We start from the raw sequence: 19,357 nt of genomic DNA, 5'->3' as shown, positions 1-19,357 counted from the left end.
TCCATAGGAAAAAAAAAATTTTGATATGTTGTAGAACTGATTTTTCTAAGACAGAAAAAAAGTTGTTTGACGAAAAACTGGGGAACGGTGAATGAGATTTTTTAATATTTAAAAACTGGGGGAATAAGGTGTAAAAAATGGGCAGTTGCGCCCCTTTTTTCCTCAGTTTTTAAATATTTAAAAATCTGTATCTCGTTCACCGTTCCCAGTTTTTCGTCAAAAAAAGTTTTTTCTGTCTTAGAAAAATCAGTTCTACAACATATCAAAAAATGTTTTTCCTCCTGAGCCTGCCTTTAAAGTTGCTTGGTAACAAGGGGTGCCGCATAGCGTTAATACTTCAGAAACATATTACTCCATATTTTTTAATTTTGCTCAATCACTGATACACTTAAAAACATGTCAAAATTGCACCAAATCATGTTCTCAATCAACTTGTGTATCCTTAATTTTAAACATCTCATAATTGTATCTCACTATTTTAATATACTTTATAAGTTCTGATTTGAATGCCACAATATTACTGTACTTGGCATGTGTAAAATTTTTTGGTTGTTTCAACTACAATGCATTAAATGCATGCATGATCATTTCCAATATCTAAAAATCATAGTCTACAATTAAGTTTAATACTAATGCTTCTCCCAAAAACTGTTGGATTCTGTTGCAGTTTTTGTAAACCACTTTCTCTTTAGTGTCATTGTGAGAAGAAAATGAAAGGTCACCATGTTTACCGACTAATAACATTTAATCTGTACTTAATTTAATTTATACTGATGTTTTCTTGTAGTACTCTATAAGGGCTCTTTTACACTAGATAAATTTTATTCAGAAATCAGAAATTTTTTCCTATGTGAATGCGCAGTTTAATTTTCAAGAATCTCAATTGCGTATGGGTAAAAATTTTAGGTTCGCGCGAATAAATTTGCTTAGTGGAAACAGCCTTAATAGATTTCTTTTAAAAAAAATATTACAAATGTTTTCTTTATTTCTTAGGCGAAATCAGATCAACATTCGAAGAATTTGGGCAGATCAGCGATGTAACAGTTGTCATGGACCGAGAGACAGGCCGTAGTCGCGGCTTTGGATTTGTACAGTTTTATGATAAATCGGCCGCTATGGCAGCAATAAGTCGTAATGATATTGAACTTGGTAATAGGATGGTAAGTTCAATATGATGGGCTTGTTTAACTGGCAAACAAAAAAAATTCTAAACAATTGTTGCATAATATTTTTCTGAAGCTTTCCAAATAATTATTTGCTTTTATTACGTACCCTTAGGACCACATGATGTTAAATGAAAAATGTTTTGTATTGTGTACAGTAAAAACCGTGCAGCATGACTGTATATAATCTTTTAACTAGGCCCATGCCATACTCTAGTTTAGCAATAAAAGCATGTACAGTACAGCCCACAATTACTGCAACGTTCCCCACGCGTGGTAACTTCGTCGTGGTTGGTGGTAGTAGCCGTTTACATCTGAGCACATGTTCATAAACAAACCGCATTACTGCAGTGTATTGGTTAAGAAATTATTTGTCAAAATTAATACAAATCAAACACTGCTTTAAATACCTAGTTCTGATAAATCTAGATCATAAAATAATGACAACTTTTTTTTTACTTTCAGTTAAGAGTGCAAACTGCAACAAAACCAGGTCAAGGTAAGCTTGTGAACTTCCCACATTAATGAGGGATTTAAGTGAAATTAGCACGAGTTCTATCTTGTGTAATTGAGGCAGTAATGTACCACTTTATTACAAACCCTGATTTCATGATTTTATGAACGTAAAATAGAGACGATACCTAAACTTGTAAATTTGCGTATATAAAAATAATTTGTACTCTTTGTTATGAACACATTATATTTTATGAAAATTTGAGTTGCAGTAGAAACCCTTAATTACGAACCCTGATTTAACAAATTCCCGATTTTACGAATGTAAAATCAAGGTGATGACGTCATACAAAAATTCCCTATATTTTGAGCGTTTCTTGTAATATTTGTTAATGCCTATTCTAAAAAGTGTTACTTGCATACAGAGGAAGATTACCCATGCAATTTTAGGGTGCAAAACTGGCGCTCGCCAGTGAGAGTGAAATAAAAATTTGGTGAGTGATATTCCATCCCCACTCGCCCACATGGGCTAGTGGGAAAAAAATCCGCTCGAATTGTAACGGTTATTATCATGCATACAACATACCATACTATACTGTGTAATTCTCAAGTGAAGGAGGCCCTCTAATGGGCCTCTTCATATTTGGTGTTTATTATGGCTTCACACATGTATATGCGACAAATTTTACTTCTCTTTTAATCATTGTTTTCGGTTTTAAAAGTCAACATAGTGATTGATTGTTTTATTGAATGATCAATAAATATAATAAACAAGTATCTATGGAAGTTATGTTAGAGTAAAATCCACAATCTTGGTATTTAAGAAGGTAAAAACATCCGATTAAAAACAAATTTTTCTGGGGCCTTGAGTGGGATCAAAATGCTTAGAAACTGCCTACTGTAGGCCCAGGCCCCTCAGATTTAGCTACGTAGTCCTGTTGGCCTAGCCTAGGCCTAGTTTATGCCAGTGTAAGAAGTACAACACCGATCTTGCGAATACCCACAATTACGAACGGCTCTGGCCCCTTGCCGTACGTAATTGAGGGGTTCTACTGGGGCTGTTGAAAATAACTTCTGTGGTGTATCATTTCATTTATAAGTGACTTAATGAACATTTTTATTTTTTTAGGACGAAGAGGAGGTGGTGGTGGTGGTTATGGTGGTGGAAGAGGAGGAAGTAGAGGAGGGTACGACCAAGGCTATGGTGGAGGCGGTGGCTACGGTGGATCGCGTGACTATGGTGGTGGTAACAGATATGGCGGCGGCGGCAGAAGTTACGGGGGTGGGTATGGTGATAGATATGATGGTGGAGGACAGTGGTAAATTGATCATAATCTTTTCACCATTTATGTTAGCAGTTTCTCAAAAATGGTTTCTGAAAATTTTGGGGTTGGGCATTGGGAATGAAAACTGTACTTACAGTTAATGTTTTGTATTTTAATCAAAGTGTTGCCAACGTAAATAAAAATATTGCATTTATATTTGTAATACCGGCATACAGCTTGTGGTTTCTCCTAAAGATGTACCGTCTGTCATAAGCTAAAAATATTGGAAAATTAAATTCCATATTTGATTTGTTTAATTTTTATATTTATTAACATTCGATTAAAAATTTGACTGAGGAAAAATTACCCTGTCGGTTAACAGGCAGTTCAGATAATACCTTTAAATTCTATTTCATAGATGCTGAAATTTGCTGCTTGTCAATTCAAGGATTTTTGGAAATCATTAACTGTCAGTAAATTAGCAATTGGGAGTAAAATATTTTTTGATTTTTTAAAATGAGTTTTTACAGATCTTCATTTAAATTGGAGCGTTATTTTCCCAATTATTCTTTTGCTGACAGTACGTGTTTAATCTTTTTTTTTTTTTTTTATGTATGAAAGAAAACAATTTTGTAATTTACATCCGGTCTGCAGATTTGTTGTATCAAATGTATATCAGTAGATCCTAAGTAATCATTTAATTCGCAGAATTTACACAGGGTTATATTGAAAACAGTCAGTAAGGCATTTTAAGCCATTCTGTAAAACAGTGCGCTAAAAATATACTGTAATATATTTGCATAAGATTATCAAAGAAAGGATGATCATTGATTGATTGACAGTTTATGAATTGTACAATATGCATACTCTACTGTTTATTTTGATCTACTGTTTTTAGACATGTGTTTAAATAGCATAGTCTTCCGGACGATTATTTGCCAGTTGGTTTTTTTTTTTTTAGTTTCCTGCTAGTATTGTACAGTATACACTCGGCCTGCATTTTTCAAACTTAATGTATTATTATTCTGTGACAGTTTCCTGCGAATTAATTCTATGTTGCATGTGATGATAATGTTTTCAAATAAATTCTGTTAAATGTATTTCGGGCAATGAATATTTTATTAGTAGTGTTTACTATTGACTCATTAGATTGTAAAAAAATATATATATATATTTTTTTTTTTTGAACAGTCATACATTGCATGAGGTAGGAAAGCCACAATAATTTTAGTTTTAGGTGGGCAGTGTGTGACCTGTGGGCCACATGTCATCTGGCGGCAATTTTGTTGTGGCTGGCAAAAATATATTAAGGTCTGAATATTGTCGGCGCCTTAAAACCGATGTTATTGTGGAAAGTACTCTACAAATATCCTACCTACCATTACAAAAAACGACTTTTTAAAATTCTCAAACTAAATGGAGTGGGGAAGCACCGTGACCCCTAAGCCATTAATCTAGTACCACACCAAGTACCAGTCAGTCAACTCTTGGGAACATGATTCGAATATATACAGTTGCAGGTCAATTTTAGTACTCATGGTCATGGTGTGAAAAGTAAAGAAAAACTTGAATAATAAAAGTTATTATTATTAATAAATGTTTTATGTTCTTATTAAATATTCAAAATAATTAGTACTGTATAGATGAATTTATTTTTTAAAATCATGTTTAAAAATAGATTATAAAAATATTCAAATTAGATATACTAATTACTAGCCAATAGAAAAATTTATTTTTAAAAAAATGGTTCGTGAGGGAAACGAACACACAACCTCCAGATTATTTAGCCAAATTAATTATTAATATTGTTATGAATAGAACAATTTTTAAAAATGGTTCGTGTGGGAATCTAACACGCGACCTCCAGATTATCTATCCAGATGGAAATTACTACAAATGCTATTAAGATGCGAGTTTGCCTCGGGAAATATCAAAGGAGTGATTATTTACCCTTCCTGATAGGTTAACGTACCGAATTACCTAGTACGTCTCTATATAGTAGCCAATAACCATCATTCCTGATGATGACATAATTAATGTCAAAATATTAAATCCCGACACGACGGCGTGCATTCCGATACTTGGAGTATGTATTATACTATCTTATCGGGGGAAATGTATTTAAAATTAGAAGAAATTGGTTGTATTAAAACTATAGAAACGGTGATGCAGTAACTTGAGTCATGAGAGAGTACAGTATTTCCTTGAAGGCCCTACTTATTTCACTAACGAGTTACTAAAAATTGATCAGTAATGAAATGTTTGTGTAGGTCTACATAGTTCGGGTGCTCAAATTAAACATAGACCTACATTGAAACTCAAATTGGCTTTATTAATAATATTTTTGCTTATGTACTGTATTATCAACAAACACTCACTGAAATCATTTTAAAACAGCTTTAAAGTGCTCAGATCGTCGAGGTGGGGGAGGGTGGCGCGGTTCCCCTGGCGCTTGGACCCCCAGCCAACTAGTATTAGTCAAACACGCATTTCAAATTTCTCAGGTTGGTAACTATGGAAAATGTATAAAAAAACGTGTATAAAAAATTATGATGAACGATTTTTAAGAAGACACCAAAATAGGAGTGATGTTTTACCCGACGTAATTTTACTGAATGCTCAGTACGTTCCCTGGTACTTGGGATTAAAATTCGCAAGTTACTCCAGATAACTAGCCTGGTGTCAGTGACGTATTGGGGGAGGGGGAAGGGGTGTGCGCACGCCCCTTCAAAAATCTCACCCTCCAGTCGCCTTCCCCAAAAAAAATCATCAATTAGTTAAAAATCACCTTATTTTGCGAATTAAAACTGATCCTTGAGGTCCCCCATTTCACCTTCGCGCACGCCCCCCCCATCAGAACCCCCATTTCAAGACTTCTAAATACGCTACTACCTGGTGTCGTAGCCACTAGACCACCGAGCTTACGATTTCACGCCCCTCCTACTACTACCCAGCCCTCTACTACAACTCCTTGACAATACGAAAACTATTTCTAATTAAAAAAGAAAACCAAATAAACCAAACCCCTGAATAACTCTTTAACAGATTTATTAGAAAGGGCCCCCCTACTACAACCCAGCATCATTATGGAGCTTTGACCAGGGGAAGTGCAAGTCCAAATGAGCTCTGATAGGCCACAGGGGTTCCTCTTACTACACCCAACACTTTAATACTGTACAACGCTTTTGACAATACTGTAGGACTATATTTTCTATTAATAATTTTAAAAAATGCATGGTGCCCTGGCCTGCTGCATCGCCACTCACCTGGAAACCGCGTTACGCCCTAAAATATGGCAATTAATAAAGATATAAATACATGATTACCCATCATAGTAGACCTATTACTGTACATGTTGAAATTGATTGAAACAATTGTATATAAAAATAGTAATATGGTAGGCCCTACTACTGCATAGCGCCCAATCCGCCCCAAAGATAGAGTACGCTCGCGTCGCCTAATTTACTAAAAGATTTTTTTTTTTAAACTGCTTTGAAAGCAATTTCAAAAATTAAAAAAAAGAGTTCACGAACAATTTCCATAGTTGAAACTGGAAATAATATTAAATTTAAGTTCAATAATGCCATTTCCGGCCACCAAGAAGTGCCATAATCATGGTGGGTCTGAGGTGGTCTGACACGCCTGGTCCCGACGGGGGAAGGGGTGAACTCAATGATTATAATTATAAAAGCTAAGTCTAGTGATTAGTGAATGACTATAATTTTATTTATAAGTTCAACTTGTGCATTTTAATTTTGTTGTTTTCAATGTTCGACGTCAATATTGATAGCAATTTATTTGACGTCCTTTTTTTTATCTAAATGTTTAAATTATTTTAATAATTTTTATGTGAATGATTTATTTATTTTTTTTTTTGGTATTTTATTAAAATTTGAAAAGTTCTAGGCATATCACTGCTGAGTATTTTCAAAGTGGGAATTCCATCTTCTGAATCGGAAGTTATAGGAGAACATCATCCGAGTGTTTTGTTTTATTTTGTAATACCAAATTAGGGTCCAGGAAAAGGCCTCATGTAATCCCGTTTTTTTTTTTCCTTATATGGGATTATGACAAGCACCCTCACACAGATGTGCTTCTAGCTGCCTAGGCCCTAGTCCTAGGCTTATTTTAAGTAAAACTAGACTTACCTTGGCTTAATTTGGAAATGCAGCCCTTATTTTAGGGCCCTAGCTAGTAAGGTATAGGCCTAGCCTAGTACTAAGTACAGTAGGTAATGGTTGCTTGATGCTTGATAAAGTAGTGTAATTTATTTATGATTTATGGTTGGAATCCCAGAGTTGCATATATTTGAATGCATCAGTATTCACACAGGAACGATACACCGATTTTTCGTTAATTCAGTTTTGGTTTCAACTAGGCGACGCCAGGCTGTTTACATCAATAATGCATACCACCGGTTCTAGGTTCTGCAAATGTCAATTCATCTCAATTTATAGCCGGTCGATTGTACAACGCACGTAGCTTTGTGAACAAGTTGCCCGATTTCCATACAATTTTAATTACAGAAAAACCAGATATTATAGCAGTCTCTGAAACATGGCTCGATTCTTCAGTTTTTTCTAGCGAGCTTGTTCTGGACCCTGATTCGTATTCCATTTTCCGGAAGGACAGAAAACGCAATGGAGGTGGTGTGCTACTGGAAATAAATGCAGCGTTACATCTAGTCTCATGTAATCATTTTGAAGATGTATTCCATTTTCCGGAAGGACAGAAACCGCAATGAAGGTGGTGTGCTACTGGCAATAAATGCAGCGTTACATCCAGTCTCATGTAATCATTTTGAAGATGACAATCTTAAACTCGTTTAGGCTGAAGTCAATACCAAGTCCGGAAAAATCCTATTTGGATATTTTTACAGGCCACCTAACAGCGGTATTGATTACATCAAGAAGTTTCAAGAAATTCTAGAGTTAGTTCTTCAACGTAGCTATCGATACCAGGCCATCACGTACATTAAAGTCCCAGGGGGACTTTAATGTACCTGTGAATTCCTCAAATAAATCTGCAGTAGAAGATGCAACGAACATCCTGGACTTGCAGCAACTTGTAACATTTAACACCCGTCGTCGTTGTGTATCTGATATTGTAATAGGATCAACTCTTGACCTTATGTATACAAACTGCCCAGAACTGTTTTCTAATATTACTGCAGTACCAGGATTAGGAGACAGTGATCACGATGGCATTTCCTTTAATGTTGCCATCGATGCGATAAAAAGGATGTCCAACACTAAAACAGTTTACCAGTTTGCCAAAGCAAACTTCCATAGGATGTATGAACAGTTTGATGTCTTGTTTTTATGCTGACAGTATCGATTCTACATGGTCTAATTTTAATGCCCTTTTTTTCTCTATCTTTGACAGCAATGTTCCTAAATCCAAATCAGGTCGAGAAAAAGATCACCATTTATAGATAAAGATATACTCAAACTTTGTCGGAAAAAAAAGAAAATGTATAAAAAGGTTAGGAAGTACCCCAACAACATGGTAGTTTGGTCAAAATTTAAATCTGTAAGAAAGCAAACAAAATATGCAATAAACAAGTCATATTCTAAGTATGTTGTTGAAGTTGCACGTGATGCCTACAAAAATCCTAAGAGGTTCTGGGCATTTGTCATACTAAACGTCCTAAACCGATTCCAACATGTGTTTTAATTGACAACACGGTTACTTCAGATTCGTTTGTTATTGCTAACGCATTCAACTCACAATTTATTAGGAATTTTCTATTGATAGGGAGGATGATGATGAAATTGATTTTCACTCGGACAATTCACACATACACTTGGAAAAATTAACATCACCGAGGAAGAGGTGACTTCTGTAATTAATCTTTAGGAATTCACTCCCCGAATGCTCAAAATGGCCTCTCACTGGATTACTCCTTTTCTAACTGAGATGTTTAATCTTTCGGTTGCTTTGGGTGTATTTCCAACTGAATGGAAGCTTGCTAATGTAATTCCTCTGCATAAATCCGGCCCTAATATCTGTTTACACAATTACAGACCCATATCTCTCACATCCTCTGTGGGTAAATGTTTCAAACGCATCGTGGCCAATTAGATCTTGGTTTTTTCATTGACAACGGACTAATTCCCCCGTCACAACATGGATCCACAGGGGTCCGTTCTCGGACCCCTGTTGTTCAACCTCTATGTGTCCAACCTGCCTTTTCTCATTGACTCTGCTATTCCGCAATATGCAGATGACACTGTCCTTTATCGTACCATTCACAATAACGAAGATTCTATTATTTTACAAAGATTTAAATACTGTGGTTGAATGGGGTTACAAAAACAATATGGTGTTGAATAGTAAAAAGTGCAAACTTATGCACTTAACTAGAAGTAAGAAAGTCATTGACAATGTATATAAAATCAAAGAGGAAATATTAGACTCTGTAAATAGTCTTTAAATACTTGGGGTTGATTATTACTTCCGAATTAAAATGGAATGAGCAAATTAAATACATTACTTCAAAATGTAAAAAAATTAATGGTTTTATTAGACGCACTGTTAAGTCCCCGAATCCCTGCGTTCTCATGAAGTTGTATAAATCTTTATCAAGACCCCTTCTTGAGTGTGGTATTCCGTGGTTACCGTTTCAACAAGGTCACATCGACAAACTTGAGTCAATCCAGAGATGCTTTACTGGAGCTTGTTTTCGTTATACCCGGCATGATGATCCAGCCCATATCTCATATTCTGATAGACTCCATAAACTTAAATTACCTTATTTATTTAATAGATTACTCTATATTTATATTATGTTTGTTATGAAGTGTCTTTACATGGTGATCTACATTGAGCAATCCATTTTACCTCAGCCCCGTGTTAGGAATCTTGATCAATTGAAATTTATTCATTATCGTGCTAGAACTAATAGTTTTTTTCACTATACTTTTATTCGTTTTCCTCGGGTGTGGGATAACTTACCTGTTGATGTTCAAAATGAGGGTGTTTTTAGTTTAAATCGATTTTCAACTAAACTTAAAAATCATCTTTACAGCCTGGACTAACTTGAATTTGATGTGCTTTCTAATGTTTTATTTTTGGTATTATTATTATTATTAATACCATTATCGTTATTGTTTTTATATTGCTATTTATATGTTTCTCTTTTTATTGCTGACACTTGTTCGTTGGGATTTCCCTTAAAAGTGAATTCTGTTCGCTATTGGATTCCTCCGGGCGAGCATGTGGCTTTTCTCTGATTTTCTATTTCTGTGTTTTCCGGAATAAATAAATGAAATTAACATAACTACTCTTTCATGTTCAACAACTACGCTACTAAAATTGTTTCTAGATACAATAATATTTTGAAACAAAATGACTCAACAAATCAACAATCTTAAATCAAATTATCACTCAATTGTAAAGTATTTGTTGCAACCTAAAATATACACGTCCAAATTCTTGCGATGGAAACATTTCTTTGAGGATGTGAAATTGCAGAAGCCAAACACTGTTATTACTTGTTAAAATATTTTTCGTCTACAGAAAGGTGTATGTTGGTAATCTAAGCTTTGATACAACCGAAGGTCAGTTAACTGAGTTGTGTTAACGGGTGCTTGAGGCCCTAGTCTGAAGCCATCCGTATGAGAACTTGAGAAAGAACGTTTACGAATTCACGAAATGCCCAAACTAAATAATCTGTAATTGGTAACTGTAGTATCTTTGGCTATTTCAACTTGAACAGTGTAGGCATTCTGTTGTATGCTGGCCCTAGTTATACAGAAGTCTGTTCTTTTTGATACACACTACTTAACATCTTTTTTAGACCAGTGTCTTTTTTATAAATCTGAAGTCAGTAGACATTCATTGGATTGTTTCTGACCTAATAAAATAACTTAAGATTTCGACTTTCTCTCATAAGACTGCAATTTTAAAGTTCTCTTGGTTACGAATTGGTTGATAGAAATGGCTCTGCTGTACCCGATTACACACATTTTGTTCTTGAATATTTTTTTGTAATGTTTGAAAGATAAGATTTATAATAGCCTTTATAAGGAATGTAAAAGATGATTTGAAAAATTGTATTTTTATAAAGTACTGATAAATATTTTATAATGCATACAAGTTTGAATCAATCTATTGACTCGCACAGTTCTTGCTGCAGGCATATAATTTCCTAAAGACCAGAATAGGTTGCATTTACCTTGTCTAATGCGGTGGAAAGAATACCTTAAATATTTTGAGAATAATTTATGGCAATGTGTTGAATTATCAGAAAGTATAGATTTGACTCCGTACATTGATTTGATATGGAAGTCAAGTTAAGCAAGATTTCAAAACATGTGATTCTGTATGAAAGTTATCCAGCTTGAATCAACTGTAAGCTTAATTCTACGCATTTTAATCTTTGATGTCTAAAGTTGAGTTGCGTTTTTGAATCTTCATTATTATCTGTATTCCTCTCCCAGTACCATGCAACACTGCTTTGTTATCGAGCAAGTAAATGAGATGATCAATACAGTTGAGGGCCTCCATAACTTGTTCAATTGGTGTTGAAACACCTAATCAATTCAGATAACAACATTCAATAAAATCTTGACAGTTTACAGTACAGTCCAATGAATATTTAGTTTAAGCAAGGTTTCCATAATTTTTTTAAAATTAAGCAGATACACCAGTTAAAAAAGCCTATTAATATTTTGTCTTAACTAAGGAAGTACTTGACTCTATTGTCTTTTTAGTTAAAGTTGCTCGGTAACAAGGGTTGTCACATAGCGTTAATACTTCAGAAACATATTACTCCATATTTTTAAATTTTGCTCAATCACTGATACACTTAAAAACATTTCAAAATTGCACCAAATCATGTTCTCAATCAACTTGTGTATCCTTAATTTTAAACATCTCATAATTGTATCTCACTATTTAAATATACTTTATAAGTTCTGATTTGAATGCCACAATATAACTGTACTTGGCATATGTAAATTTTTTTGGGTAAAAATTTTAGGTTTTGCGAATAAATTTGCTTAGTGGAAACAGCCTTAATAGATTTCTTTAAAAAAAAAAACAATATTACAAATGTTTTCTTTATTTCTTAGGCGAAATCAGATCAACATTCGAAGAATTTGGGCAGATCAGCGATGTAACAGTTGTCATGGACCGAGAGACAGGCCGTAGTCGTGGCTTTGGTTTTGTACAGTTTTATGATAAATCGGCCGCTATGGCAGCAATAAGTCGTAATGATATTGAACTTGGTAATAGGACGGTAAGTTCAATATGATGGGCTTGTTTAACTGGCAAACCATAACTTCAAGAAAATTCTAAACAATTGTTGCATAATATTTTTCTGAAGCTTTCCAATTGATTATTTGCTTTTATTACGTATTCTTAGGACCACATGATGTTAAATGAAAAATGTTTGTATTGTGTACAGTAAAAACCGTGCAGCATGACTGTATATAATCTTAACTTGGCCCATGCCATACTCTAGTTTAGCAATAAAAAGCATGTACAGTACAGCCCACAATTACTGCAACGTTCCCCACGCGTGGTAACTTCGTCGTGGTTGGTGGTAGTTGGATCTCAAACTTGTCTAAGTTGAATAATTTTAAGTTGATCTTACTTTACATGCCAAATTGTTGTGTTTTCCATTAATTAACAATCTGTAATTCGAATTTTATCGAACAATATTTCAATGGCATTTTGTATTTGACTTAGGCAAGTTTAACTGTATTATATAATATATAAAATGATAAAACAAATACAGTGTTCAGTTCAAAACCCGTCCCAATCTCAAACTCATTGAGCCGTTACATCTGAGCACATGTTCTGCCTTCGTAAACAAACCGCATTACTGCAGTGTCTTGGTTAAGAAATTATTTGTCAAAATTAATACAAATCAAACACTGCTTTAAATACCTAGTTCTGATAAATCTAGATCATAAAATAATGACAACTTTTTTTTTTAACTTTCAGTTAAGAGTGCAAACCGCAACAAAACCAGGTCAAGGTAAGCTTGTGAACTTCCCACATTTATAAGGGATTTAACTGAAATTTGCACGAGTTCTGGCTTGTGTTAAAGTAATTGAGGCAGTAATGTACCACTCTATTAAAAACCCTGATATCATGAATTCATGATTTTACGACGTAAAATAGAGACGATACCTAAACGTGTAAATTTGCGTATATAATAATAATTTGTACTCTTTGTTATGAACATATTATAATTTATGAAAATTTGAGTTACAGTAGAAACCCTTAATTATGAACCCTGATTTAACAAATTCCCGATTTTACGAATGTAAAATCAAGGTTGATGATGTCATACAAAAATTCCCTATATTTTGAGTGTTTCTTGTAATATTTGTTAATGCCTAAAATTCTAAAAAGTGTTACTTGCATACAGAGGAAGATTACCCATGCAATTTTAGGGTGCAAAACTAGCGCTTGCCAATGTGAGTGAAATAAAAATTTGGCGAGTGATATTCCATCCCCACTTGCCCACATGGGCTAGTGACAAAAAAAAAAAAAAAATCCGCTCGAATTGTAACGGTTATTAACATGCTTACAACATACCATACTATACTGTGTAATTCTCAAGTGAAGGAGGCCCTCAGCCCACAATTACTGCAACGTTCCCCACGCGTGGTAACTTCGTCGTGGTTGGTGGTAGTAGGATCTCAACTAACAATCAATGTTTCAATGGCATTTTGGATTCGACTTAGGCAAGTTTAACTGTATTATATAATATATAAAATGATAAAACAAATACAGTGTTCAGTTCAAAACCCGTCCCAATCTCAAACTCATTGAGCCGTTTACATCTGAGCACATGTTCTGCCTTCGTAAACAAACCGCATTACTGCAGTGTCTTGGTTAAGAAATTATTTGTCAAAATTAATACAAATCAAACACTAATTTAAATAACTAGTTCTGATAAATCTAGATCATGAACTTTTTTTTTACTTTCAGTTAAGAGTGCAAACCGCAACAAAACCAGGTCAAGGTAAGCTTGTGAACTTCCCACATTAATGAGGGATTTAACTGAAATTAGCACGAGTTCTGGCTTGTGTTAAAGTAATTGAGGCAGTAATGTACCACTCTATTACAAACCCTGATATCATGAATTCATGATTTTACGAACGTAAAATAGAGACGATACCTAAACATGTAAATTTGCGTATATAATAATAATTTGTACTCCTTGTTATGAACATATTATAATTTATGAAAATTTGAGTTACAGTAGAAACCCTTAATTATGAACCCTGATTTAACAAATTCCCGATTTTACGAATGTAAAATCAAGGTGATGACGTCATACAAAAATTCCCTATATTTTGAGCGTTTCTTGTAATATTTGTTAATGCCTATTACATACAGAGGAAGATTACCCATGCAATTTTAGGGTGCAAAACTAGCGCTCGCCAATGCGAGTGAAATAAAAATTTGGCGAGTGATATTCCATCCCCACTCGCCCACATGGGCTAGTGAAAAAAAAAAAAAAAAAATCCGCTCGAATTGTAACTGTTATTATCATGCTTACAGCATACCATACTATACTGTGTAATTCTCAAGTGAAGGAGGCCCTCTAATGGGCCTCTTCATATTTGGTGTTTATTATGGCTTCACACATGTGTATGCGACAAATTTTACTTCTCTTTTAATCATTGTTTTCGGCTTTAAAAGTCAACATAGTGATTGATTGTTTTATTGAATGATCAATAAATATAATAAACAAGTATCTATGGAAGTTGTGTTGGAGTGAAATCCACAATCTAGGTATTTAATTAGGTAGAAACGTCCGATTAAAAACAAATTTATCTGTCAGGGGCCTAGAGTGGGATCAAAATACTTAGAAACTGCCTACTGTAGGCCAAGGCCCCCTCAGATTTAGCTACGTAGCCCTGTTGGCCTAGCCTGGGCCTAGTTTATGCCAGTGTAAGAAGTACCGGTGCAAATATATAACTAGATTTGAACTTGTCACAGAGGATGAGTTAGGTGATCCGCCGTATTTACCGTGGAAATGAACGTATGGCGCGTAAATATGGTAAGTTTTGGAATGCTGAAAATGACCCAAAACGTTCTTTAAACTATCTGAATAATGATATGGAGAATTTTCAAATTTTAACTGACGCGCACTTCACGATGTGTGCGTGCACAGTAATGGCACACAAAATTAAACATTGTCAAGTGTTTTTAAAACCGCCTGTTAGTTGGTAATGCCACACGAATTTTCCCTTCATATAACCTATATATATCAGTCTGATAGCGTCGAAATACAGTCTGCCACCCTCTTTCTTTTCTATCTCTTTACATCTTTTAAGAATGAGAGATAAAAGGGCTCCAAAAATTAATTCTTTTTGACCATGCTGACGTGATGAAAATGAAAAATAAAGGGACACGTCTGAAAGAGAATTGATTTAGCTATAATATACTCACAGGTGGGAGACAATCAATTAAGATAAGCGAGAAATGTTCAAACGAGTATAAAAAGTAATAACGTCAGTTTTTTCTTAATTTTAATGGCAATATGATGACGTCACAATGTCCGATCAGCCATTATGATATATAAAATCGTATCTAAAACTCATGTGCTCTCAGAATATATAATAAAAATTGGGGGTCACCTTTCATCCTAAGGAGCTATATTTGATTATAAATAGGCATAATTATAAGCATATGTAATTTTTGACGCACGCGAACGCTCGCGTTATTACCTGCGCACAAAAATATAATGTACATAACATTTAACCATGACCTGAAGTTTATACCCACTAAATATGATTCAGAAATCACGACTGATTAAGGTGATTATGGGGTCATCAACGGCTTGACGAATGAAATATGAGGGGGTAAGCAATACCCTATATTTTGACCATGATGGACGTCATCAAAATGTAAAAAAATGCAACATATATGAAAGAGAATTGCCTCAGCTACAACATACTCAAAAGTTGGAAGACAATTGATCAAGAATAAGCGAGATACGCTCAAATGCGCATTTTTTTTAAATGACGACATCGATAATATTCAGTTTGTTGAATTCAGATGGCAATATAATGACGTCATAATGTCCGATCAGCCATTATGACCCATAAAATCATATGTACAACTCATGTGCTTTCAGAATATGTAATAAAAATTGGGGGTCACCTTTCATTCTAAGGAGCTATATTTGATTGAAAATAGGCATGTTTTTTGCCAATTTTGCTATATGTCGAAAAAAACGCGCACATGTGCTTTTATGTTCTATGCGCGCGTACGCCATTGCTATTGACCCCAAATGACCAAAAAAGATTGGAAATTTGTGAATACAGTGTCAGGGACCTAAAACATTTTAAAAAACAATATTTTTAACTTCTGTACGTGACGCGCGTGTAAAAATGCGCACGCGGTGCCGAAAATTTTAAAAATGTTGAAACGTTCAAAATAGCTTAAAACGTGCTCTAATTTAGTCAAAAATTGATTTCGACCATTTTAAAAATTTGATGCGCGCGTTATGAAGCACACGCGCAAAATGAGTACATTACAATCAATCTTCACTTGAAGTTAATGCTCATGTAATACGATTTTGAAATGTCAATTGGTTAGGCTGATATAATCAATTGCGTAAAAAACACAAAAATGCGCGTAGACGACGTCACACGTGACTGGTAACGTTGCAAAGCTTATTGTCACTATTTCAGGCCAAGCCAAATGTTTGTTGTAGTCGTTTTGTGCGTAGCTCTCGGTAAATTTGAGATATCGTGCGAACAGTTATTTGTCAGAATGTAGAATAAAAAAAACTAGATTTGAACTCGTCACTGAGGACGAGTTAGGTGATCCGCCGCACTTTGACCCTCATTAAGATCATGCGGTGCTGATTGAAAAGTGTCATAATATGCTAAAATTTGCTGTAATTAGTTTTTTAAAAAAAGAATAATTTTGAGCTTTTTAAAAGATTTCCGCATGTGTACACGTACGTCTTGATGCCCGTGAGCACGGTAATAGCACAAAGAGTGACTCCTGATATGAATAATGTGTCAGGAACACAAAGTATGTAACAAAACGTGATTTCCAGCTTTAATATGTGCTGTGTGCGTGAAAATGAACGTACGGCGGGTAAATTATGGAAAGTTTTGAAATGAAACGTGCTATAATTTAGTCAAAAAGTGATTTTGAAATTTTGACGCACGTGTGCGCGCGCGTCAATAAGCGCACGCGTAAAATTAGGGTACAGTACATTCAACATTAACCCAAAGTTAATGCTCACTTAATACGATTTCAAAATGGCAATTGGTTGGGCTGATATGATCGATAATGTAAAAACGCAAAATTGCGCGTAGATGACGTCACGCATGACTGAGCGCGTTGAAAAGCTTACCATGACTATTCCAGACCAAGCCAAATGTTCGTTGACAGCGATTGTGCGTAACTCATGGCATTTTTTGAGATATCGTGCGAACAGAAAAGGGGAGAAAGAAAGAAGAATAAGAAAAAAAAGATGATGATGATGATGATCCTGACAATAACAAGAGGTGATCCGCTAGTGTAGCGGATCACCAATAATTTGGGTCAACACCGATCTTACGAATACCCACAATTACGAACGGCTCTGGCCCCGTGCCGTACGTAATTGAGGTGTTCTACTGTGGCTGTTGAAAATAACTTCTGTGGTGTACATCATTTCATTTATAAGTGACTTAATGAACATTTTTATTTTTTTAGGACGAAGAGGAGGAGGAGGTGGTTATGGTGGTGGTAGAGGAGGGTACGACCGTGGCTATGGTGGAGGCGGTGGATCGCGCGACTATGGTGGTGGTAACAGATATGGTGGTGGCGGCGGCGGCAGAAGTTACGGGGGTGGGTATGGTGATAGATATGATGGTGGAGGACAGTGGTAAATTGATCATAATCTTTTCACCATTTATGTTAGCAGTTTCTCAAAAATGGTTTTAGAAAATTTTGGGGTTGGGCATTGGGAATGAAAACTGTACTTACAGTTAATGTTTTGTATTTTAATCAAAGTGTTGCCAACGTAAATAAAAATATTGCATTTATATTTGTAATACCGGCATACAGCTTGTGGTTTCTCTTAAAGATGTACTGTCTGTCATAAGCTAAAAATATTGGAAAATTAAATTCATATTTTATTTGTTTAATTTTTATATTTATTAACATTCGATTAAAAATTTTGACTGAGGAAAAATTACCCTGTCGGTTAACAGGCAGTTCAATACCTTTAGATTCTATTTCATAGATGCTGAAATTTGCTGCTTGTCAATTCAAGGATTTTTGGAAATCCTTAACTGTCAGTAAATCAGCAATTGGGAGTAAAATATTTTTTAAAATGAGTTTTTACAGATCTTCATTTAAATTTGAGCGTTATTTTCCCAATTATTCTTTTGCAGACAGTATGTGTTTAACCTATTTTTTTTTTAATTTGTATGAAAGAAAACAATTTTGTAATTTACATCCGGTCTGCAGAAAAAGTTTTTGAATTTTGTTGTATCAAATGTATATCAGTAGATCCTAAGTAATCATTTAATTCGCAGAATTTACACAGGGTTATATTGAAAACAGTCAGTAAGGCATTTTAAGCCATTCTGTAAAACAGTGCGCTAAAAATATACTGTAATATATTTGCATAAGATTATCAAAGAAAGGATGATAATTCATTGATTGACTAATTGAACATTTTATGAATTGTACAATATTCATACTATACTGTTTATTTTGATCTACTGTTTTTAGACATGTGTTTAAATAGCATAGTCTTCCGGACGATTATTTGCCAGTATTTTTTTTTAGTCCCCTGCTAGTAGTATTGTACAATATACACTCAGCCTGCATATTTCAAACTTAATGTATTATTATTCTGTGACAGTTTCCTGCGAATTAATTCTGTGTTGCATGTGATGATAATGTTTTCAAATAAATTCTGTTAAATGTATTTTGGGCAATGGAATATTTTATTAGTAGTGTTTACTATTGACTGGTTAGATTGTAGTTTACTATTGACTCATTAGATTGTAAAAAAATATATATATATAAATTTTTTTTTTGAACAGTCATACATTGCATGAGGTAGGAAAGCCACAATGATGATAAAGACTTATAGTTTTTAACCCCATTAAGTTGTACAGGTTTACCTTTAGTCTAAAGCATAGGTGGGCAGAGTGTGACCTATGGGCCACATGTGATCTGGCGGCAATTTTGTTGTGGCTGGCAAAAATATATTAAAGGTCTGAATACTGTCAGCGCCTTAAAACGATGTTATTGTGGAAGGTACTCTACAAATATCCTACCTACCATTACAAAAACGCCTTTTTAACAGCCTGTGGCACCAATATCTATAAATACAGTACTGTACTAATGTTAAAACTAAGCGTAAAGTGGTACAAAAGAAGTACATAAAGGATTATTACAAGTACTCTAGAAGTTTAGATGCAGTTCTTAGTGTTAAGGTAAAAGACCCTCAACCCCATTCTATGCCCAACACTACCCTATAACAAA

General features: G+C 34.6%; 2 protein-coding genes across 2 annotated transcripts in view; both read left to right on the top strand.

Moving 5' to 3' along the window:
* The window catches only part of LOC117110283 (RNA-binding protein 3-like), a 7,784-nt gene extending 3,789 nt beyond the window's left edge, over positions 1–3,995 (top strand). Inside the window, exons 3-5 of the mRNA XM_033252934.1 lie at positions 994–1,160; positions 1,629–1,662; positions 2,746–3,995. Of these exons, the coding sequence (XP_033108825.1) occupies positions 994–1,160; positions 1,629–1,662; positions 2,746–2,939 (395 nt within the window). The 3' untranslated portion in view covers positions 2,940–3,995. The remainder of the gene's footprint in view (positions 1–993; positions 1,161–1,628; positions 1,663–2,745) is intronic.
* A 6,290-nt stretch (positions 3,996–10,285) lies between these two features.
* LOC117110284 (glycine-rich RNA-binding, abscisic acid-inducible protein-like) lies at positions 10,286–18,794 on the top strand. Its single transcript, XM_033252935.1, has 4 exons — positions 10,286–10,443; positions 11,959–12,125; positions 12,836–12,869; positions 17,570–18,794. The coding sequence occupies exons 2-4, from the start codon at positions 12,015–12,017 to the stop codon at positions 17,743–17,745; spliced, it is 321 nt and encodes a 106-aa protein (XP_033108826.1). The 5' UTR covers positions 10,286–10,443; positions 11,959–12,014; the 3' UTR covers positions 17,746–18,794.
* The last annotated feature ends 563 nt before the right edge of the window (positions 18,795–19,357 follow it).

The sequence above is a fragment of the Anneissia japonica genome, unplaced genomic scaffold, assembly GCF_011630105.1.
Source record: "Anneissia japonica isolate Jap-2015-1 unplaced genomic scaffold, ASM1163010v1 scaffold673_len1821605_cov196, whole genome shotgun sequence".
Taxonomy (NCBI): domain Eukaryota; kingdom Metazoa; phylum Echinodermata; class Crinoidea; order Comatulida; family Comatulidae; genus Anneissia; species Anneissia japonica.
The sequence above is the reverse complement of the archived record's forward strand: the minus strand, read 5'-3'. Positions and strand labels throughout refer to the sequence as shown.

Coding starts and splice junctions, on each gene's coding strand:
- LOC117110284 (XM_033252935.1), top strand. CDS start 12,015: ATGGACCGAGAGACAGGCCGTAGTCGTGGCTTTGGTTTTGTACAGTTT. Junction 12,126..12,835: donor TTGAACTTGGTAATAGGACG/GTAAGTTCAATA, acceptor TTTAACTTTCAG/TTAAGAGTGCAAACCGCAAC. Junction 12,870..17,569: donor CGCAACAAAACCAGGTCAAG/GTAAGCTTGTGA, acceptor TTATTTTTTTAG/GACGAAGAGGAGGAGGAGGT.